The following is a 7,819-nucleotide window of genomic DNA, read 5'->3' as shown; positions in this document are numbered from 1 at the left end:
TGCACTGAATTAAAAAGTTGGCCTGCATTCCGGACAGGACAACCAGAACTAACTTGCATCAGCGAGATTCCTTTCCTGTCATTTTCACCCGACTCTGTGTCAGATCACAGCAGAAACTAGACAATGTTCAAACTAGTATAGTAGTTAAGCTACATCCAGCTCTTCACAGTGCAACAGTAGTTTGAAAACTCTGGCCAAAGACAGGGAGATACCAAACAGGGACTAGACTAGATTGTATAATAAAGAACTGACTGCTATAATGTTTTTTTCTTCACAGCATCAGTCTTTAGTAAAATGTATGCTCAGCAGACCAATCCAAACATAAACACACCAACCAAACAAAACAGATTTCTAGTGTGACACCTGACAAAATTCATTATGAAATAAGATTTAAATTGTGTAGGATTCAATGTTTTTGAATCCTAAAGGTACTTTTAATTTGAATGTTCAATGTAAGGGCCTTAATCAGTACATAGAAGTTGTTGTTTTGTCACATTTTTATCTAAATGAATAATGTAAACCTTTATGCAGAAGACATTTATATACAAGATCCAGCCAGGTTTGAGTTAAGAGAAGGGCTGGGTTGAGGGTTATAGTCAGACTGTTCACTGGACACAGGTGAGAAATTTAAAAAGAGCCAGATCCAATTTAACTAAGAGCTTCTTGATAAAACTGGATTCAACAGATCAAGAGCTATCTTCTTTAGATAACATATTATACACCACAAATGTAAGGCAAATGTGGAAATAGTGTAAGGCGTCATGGACATTTTTAAGGAATAATTTACCAGTAACTCAGACATGCAGTATTGTGCATCTAAACAAACATTAACCAGTAGAGCAACTTTGTAACTTTCTAACTTCCATAGAACAAATGTGTAAAATGACCATAGGAAGTCCCAGCTGTGATAAAATACCATCTAACATATAATAAAATGTACTGATAAACTTTGCTGAAAGAAGTCAAAATATAATGTAGTTCAGGTGGGTGGCTGCGTCAGCATGCGTAGACTGCAAAGGAACAAGTAATAGGTTTATTCCATGCTGAAAAGAGAAGAAAGAAAACACAAACGGTTCGGGCATGGAGCCTTCTTTAGGTGTGAGAAAGACAGGCCAGTAACCAAAGGTAAAATATGATGTAGTATTAATCCTTTCACACCTCTGTAACGATCAGTTGAAGACGATTAGGCGGCTCCTACTTTAAGTCTCTGTCATGTTAATTTGTTCCAGAGTGTTTTCTGTTGGTGTCTTTCAAGAATGACCAGACAGAGAGATCAGTGCAACCAGAGGCAGGAGAAGAGGTACTGCCCAAGGAATTGGGCCGAGTTGCAAGTTTCAAGCTCCTAACATGACTATGACTGCCGGCTGAATTTAAACCCATGTGTACCGCCAGCTACACTGAGACTGAGTTCTTTACAGAAACCAGAATGTTCGTGGCTGATTCCTCCCAACAAGTCCCATTAAGTTCAATAAACCTTTACACGGTATTTCAATCAATCAATCAATCAATTGTATTTCTATATAGAACCTCCCAACCCAGAGCACTCTCAAAACAATTAACATAAATTATACATGTGAAAAGTGAACAAAAAAATACAACAAAACTGTGATGTATAAATGTGAAACTAAAAGGAAGAAATAGATTATGAAGGAAGGAAAGTTTTTGTAATATCAATTTACTGTTTTTGTTGCTGCTGCTGTTGTTGTTCCTCTTATTACTGCTGATAAAAGTGTCCTCATGTGGCATCTCCCAGGCTGGGTGATCAGTAACTCTTAAGAGAGACACTAACCCACGGGCAGAGAGGAGACTCGAGTATGAAGCCCGCAAGGACTCAGGATTCACGTTCCCTTGCTTTAGTGTGAAGAAGAGTTAAAAAGACCTGTCAGGCAGCCTCTGGGGGGGGGCGCGGAGATGAAAATTGTAGAGGCTGTGTAAGGAGAATAGCTGTCCTTGTGACGATGGCACACTCTCACAATAAGGCTGTGTGTTCCTCGTCAATGTTTAAAACATTCAGGAAGGCTACATATCAGAGGAGGCCTGGTGCTGTTCTGCATCTGTTTCTCTGTGGTCTCCACACCAGTACTGGGAGCAAACACTCCAAGAATGACCTGGAAACCGAAACCCTGCATATTCCAGTACAGCCAGGAAATTAAACTGAAAACACACATACATACCGCTCATGTTTTGCAATACCTTGTCCACCATTCAGAGCAGTGGAATTTTTTGCTGTATTAAATGAGTACATATAGCTTTGGACAGGTGTGACACTTTCTTTTAATTCTCAAAGAAAACAGAGTTCAAACCAGTTTTCCTTGGGCACTGGGTGAACAATGTGGACAGCCAGCTGCCTTGATTATTTCAGCACTAAAGGACACATTTTACAAGCACCATATAAACAGGTTGGTATAGCTGACAAAGGTCCAGAAGTACAGATATTGGCTAAGACTGGGTTAGCAGTCTGAAGTTCCTCTTGGAGCAACAAATGTGAAATAAAAGTCGCCTGAGGTGGAAACCTTCCTTGAAAAATACACCCAATGTGTGTTCTGGCTATGTATGTATTTCCTTCGGCCCAAAATGAGCATCAACTCCTGTCGTATCGCACATCGCTGAGCTATTAAAACCATCTTTCTTTCTTCTTCTCATCAATCCATCAATCAATCAATAATGTTCTTATCTAGTTTAGGTGGGTGCCTGCGTCAGCATGCGTAGGCTGCAAAGGAACAAGTATAGGTTTATTCCATGCTGAAAAGAGAAGAAAGAGAACATTTCCTTACGCTAAGACTGTTCTCAAGGCACTTTACCTAAATTGTACATAAATGACAAAAAATGCACAGAAGCAGAAAGAGTATAATAAGCAAATTGAACTAATTATGAAAATAAAAGAAAGAAATAGGTTAGGAACTGAAGGTAGCTGAGGAAAATAAAAGGTAGAAATAGAAAACTAGAATACCTGAGGCATGATTTAAAAACTTCATCAGAGGGGGTGTTTTTGGAATAGTTGAGAAGAGTATTCCAAAGAGGGGGGGGACATCGCTGAATTTTCTACTTTTTACTTATGTAAAAACAACTTAGAACATGCCTCTGGAGTGGTTGAGAAGCAATCCATCTATTTTTGAATCGCTTCAGGTAATTCAGGGCTGAGGGGGAGCTGGAGCCTATCCCAGCATGAGTGTGCACAAGGCAGGGTACACCCTGGACAGGACACCAGCTGATCGCAGGGCAGACACACAGACACACTGAACCCAGGGTCCCAGCACTGTGAGGCAGTACTGGCAGCCACTGTGCCTCCTGATTATTTCCTCATTGTAATCTTATTTAAAATTAATTGAATTTATCATATTTTGCCTGAGGAGCATTTTCTTTAAAAAAAAAAATACTCCTAATATATGTGCACGTCATGCATTTTTGAAACATTTCCTTCAAGCTTCACAACAAGAATTGATACATTCAAGGGGAGAAACGTTCGGTCTAACTCATGAAAAACATCTGTAGCGATTGAAAAATTGTATGAAATCAAGTTCTGTTTCTCCCCACATGATACTAACCTTTTAGAACTTCCCTTCTGGTGATATGAGCATGACAGACTTTTCCAAGAATCCTGTGACACAGACTGGTTCCTGTTTACAGACACGTTCTGCTCTTCAGCTCACAGGCTCTGATCTTTGAAAAGACACAGCAGTGCCCATGGAATGCTACATTCCTTTTTTATTGCCATGCCTGCCATTCAAAGTTCCAGAAACAAATCTGAGATTTATCTTCCCTTCCACCTCATGAAGGAATTAAGGACAGGATCTAAAGATGTGTCTCATGCAAAGAGCCAGACCACTGCGGTTGATATTTGCTCTGAGAGACTTAGCTTAATTTTAGCAGGACAATGGCCTTCGGTGCTTCTCTTATTGCTGGCAGCATGTGTGCTGTTTGGGTTTTGGGAATTCCTATATTCTGAATCTACACCTGGTTGTCTCATCACAGGGTTCATGGGATCCAGTTATATTGCCCTTAATCCTCCTGGGACCACAACTCCCTACGACTACAACATGCAGGTCTCTTACATTGCACATAACTAACACACAAGGCACTAAACAACCATATAGCTTCTACAATTATGCAGCCTGCCTCAGATTCCACTAACAGCCCCGCCGCCAAAAGCACAGGGATTAGCGTGTTGAAAAAAATAAGTGTAAGTCTATTTAGCTTTTGTCTTTTCTAAACTGCATGGTAGATATTTTGTGGAGAAAACCTTCATTTCATATAGGATTGCTGCTAGAAACTGTGAAAAATTCACTTACAGTATCTGAAAACAGTTATATGAAGATTAATATCGTGTACTTACAGTAGATCAAACGAACAATCAAAACTGTTTGGTTAACCTTCATATACAGAAAGGATATGTACTGAATAATGTTACTGACGTGTTGTATTGCATTCAAACACGAATTTCAAAAATGAAAAGTTTTTAATTGCAAAGTTTCAGCAATATTACGTTTTGCAGTGACCCAAAACTGAAAAACAATTAAACCACGATTATGTTTTTTTTATTACCACTAGGGGGCATCCAGGGATAGAAAAACCACCGTTTTCCTTCGCTAAAGCGTCAAGCGGGTTGAGCTAGCTAACTACATTAGGCTATTTGGTACGTAGTAGAAATTTAAACTTACATTTACAGTATCTCTCATTCCGTCACGAATAATCATATCAATCTCAAAGATTATGTTTTGCACCTCATGGGAAAAGAAATTTGTTTTGGCTTGCAGCACGGTGATATGAAAGAAAGGTCGACAGCCAATGACGGCTTTAATAGCGCACGGAGCCATTCAGCGCAAAAGCATAGACAGCAGTGAGAAATTGCTGCCCTTAACCATTTCAGTGTCACTGATAAACTTAAAGTATTGCTTTATTGTGTTGTTGAGGGGGATATTCAGATGTACTTTGAACTGAGAACATATATATATGCTCTCCGGCCAGTCATAAAAAGTACTCATTGGTACTCTGGTTAATAAAATGGCTCCTAGGTGAAGCTTTAAATTTGCATTCAACTCAAGACTTTAAGTACTTGACCTGGTTTAGCAAAGGGATTATCACAAACTCAATAAATCATGCAACTAGAATTATTTGATTGAAAAAAAAATGGTTAATCCCTCATGAAATGACAAAAGCTCCAGAATTCAGCCCCTCCTGGAGCATCCCGTCATACCGTTTATTGCCGAGACACAGCTCGGCGTTTCAAAGAAGAGGAATTCCAGGAATGGTGACCGTTTCAGCTACGGACAACAGAACTTCTGCAGCGTGTGACTTGGTAATGTGCGAGACGGAGAAGAAAAGGCAAATCTGTCCCCTCGCGTTGAGGTCACATTTTTCTGTGCTTCAAGGACGGGCAACAAGTGGAGGTGACGACCCTCGGAAAATAGCACAAGGTTGAGGTGGCACGTCAGATCTTTATTTTACCTCTTAATACAATGAAGAAATGTGTGACCTTCTCCTCCCCCCCCACACCCACAAATAATGCATACTCCATCTTGGGTCCACTTCGACACAAGGGATTCATCATTTTCTCTCTTCAAGACATGTGATGGCATAATAGTGTCAGCTGCTCTGACAGGATCCCTGGGAACCATTTCATACTAGACAATCATTGGAAGGGGCTTGATCTTGATACGGATGCAGCCGTCAAGAATAGAGAACTGGGGATCCTTTAAAAACAACTTCTGGAGAACTGAAAGGAATTAATAAGAACTGAATGACCCTGCCTACTACATTAATGCAAGGGCAAATACCAGGCTTTTCTTGTGTACATAATGTTTTTCAAGTCCGATATGCTCAATGCCTGTGCTCGGTGCACAGAGCGTGCATTTTTATTTGACGCTGGACAGCTTTGAATGAATCTGAAACCTTCCGTTTTCCCCAAAGGATCATGCTTTTGGGGAAAAAAAACAACATGGATACAGCGAGTGCCTATGTGGTCCAAGGTGAATCACTTGGGTCAAAGACAAACAGCGCTTCCTGCAGTTTATCACCGGAGGATCCGAAAGAGAACAGCACAACAGGTTGGCTAATAATCCTTTATTTCCCAAAAGGTGTTGCTGCAGCTTTACAGTTCCGGACACCGAGAGGTAGCAGTGTAATTATTTTTGACTCGTTCCCCAATGGCTTATGGAGTAGCAACAGACCAGCAACATTGCCGCCCGGTAGGACTAGTGGTGTCTATGTGAAAGCGATAGAATGAAGAACACACCCCAGAGCAGCACAGCTTGGGGACTGTCAGTGTAACATTGTGCAGTAATTGCTCTCAAATGGAATGAGCCAGTTTGGAATGTCTTTCCTCAACACTTCTGCACTTGCGGTATAATTGTGTGATGCACAGCGCCAAGAACTACCAGACTGGGAAGTGCTGGTTCTTCTGGATTTTCGGCTCGGTGTTGCGTCACGCTTGTATTACCTCTGTGTTGAGGCCATCTGATTCTATATTGCAGGGCTGTGGTTAAAACCTGCTTACACAATGACTCCAGTTTGTCTGGAGAAACTGCTCACTATGAAGTTCTTGACTGAAGCAGCGACATTAACACTGACGATAACACTGGTTTGTTTTCACATGCTTCGGTGTCTGCCACCTGAAAAATTAAGATTCTTGTACAGACATTCTCTTTACAAAAATAAGACCAAACGCCTCAATGATACTTTAAGGCTACACAAAGGCACTTTATCAGTAGGGGATGTCTATGTGCTAGTCCGTAAGGTATTCCATTCTGAACTTTTAAAGAAAATTAGTCTTCATGCTCAATAACGGTTAAGCAAATTAAGCTGTAGAAAGTCTCAGGTTCTGTCAACCATAAAATAAACACTTGAAACATATGTTGTAGTAACTGATACCTTTTCTAAGATAAATATATTTTTTGTTTATAGTCAAAAGGGAGTTTTGGTAAAGCATCTTCTAATTTCCTCCAGTTAGACAGGATTTAAAAATTCCACCTAAGCTTAATACAAAAAAAATTGCATGTTTAAAATGAATAGGAATTGAAATCTTTTAAATATGTACAAAATTATTTAAAACGTATATATATAAAACATGATCCCTCATGACAATATCCCTTACTGAAAAATCTCTCATCCTTCATTTTTGTTTTCTATACAGAAAATAATAAATAAAACATTTAAGGCATTATGTTCAAAGTTGGCAGCACGCATATTCAAGTTATTCAGAAATAATAATGGCATACAAAGAAAAACTGCTAAAGAACAAAATAAAAAACAAACACCTACTTTTTGACTCGCAGGTTAATTAAGATGGCAAAAACGCAAGATAGGTTCAAAAGAGTAACAGAATCCAAACATCATGGGCGGCCTGCTTGAAAACAGTCTCAATTGGTCAAAAAGATGTGCTGACTTGCATGCAGGCGATGGAGCAGACATGGAGTTAATAACTAATTCATTGGAAGTAGAACATTTGCTTAAACTCCCATAATTTTGCTTGGCCAAGTCCTCCAACCTCAAGTGAATTTGTCCAGTTTTGTGTTGCGTATAAAGCAGATGCTCATTCATGGGGAATGATCTTGATTAGACAGTTTGTATCCGGTAGACGAGCTATAGAAATTGTCTCCATCGATGCTGAGGTCATCGTCATCGTCTTCGTCGAGGTCGTTGAGGAGAGCTGCCGGCGTGCTCTTGCGCCTGCAGAGGGAGAGGCGAGAGGATGGTGTTCAGACAGATCGTGTGCACCGGCTCGGACAGAGCCCACGCGAACCTCAGCCATTTCCCCACCAATCTCAATGTTCCAGAGAGGACCAGCCACGCGCGACTACAACGCAAAATGCGGTACCTTCAC

The 7,819-nt window shown here is 40.3% G+C and overlaps 1 protein-coding gene across 1 annotated transcript in view; it reads right to left on the bottom strand.

Annotated features, from left to right (window-relative positions):
• Nucleotides 1-6,045: 6,045 nt before the first annotated feature.
• cgnl1 (cingulin like 1) overlaps nt 6,046-7,819 on the bottom strand; it is a 41,316-nt gene continuing 39,542 nt past the window's right edge. Inside the window, exon 19 of the mRNA XM_088920547.1 lies at nt 6,046-7,665. Coding sequence (XP_088776673.1) covers nt 7,533-7,665 — 133 coding nt within the window. The 3' untranslated portion in view covers nt 6,046-7,532. The remainder of the gene's footprint in view (nt 7,666-7,819) is intronic.

Source organism: Atractosteus spatula, chromosome 7 (genome assembly GCF_055471065.1).
Source record: "Atractosteus spatula isolate fAtrSpa1 chromosome 7, fAtrSpa1.hap1, whole genome shotgun sequence".
NCBI classification, from domain to species: Eukaryota; Metazoa; Chordata; class Actinopteri; order Semionotiformes; family Lepisosteidae; genus Atractosteus; species Atractosteus spatula.
Note: the sequence above shows the minus strand (reverse complement) of the source record. Positions and strands in the feature narration are given on the sequence as shown.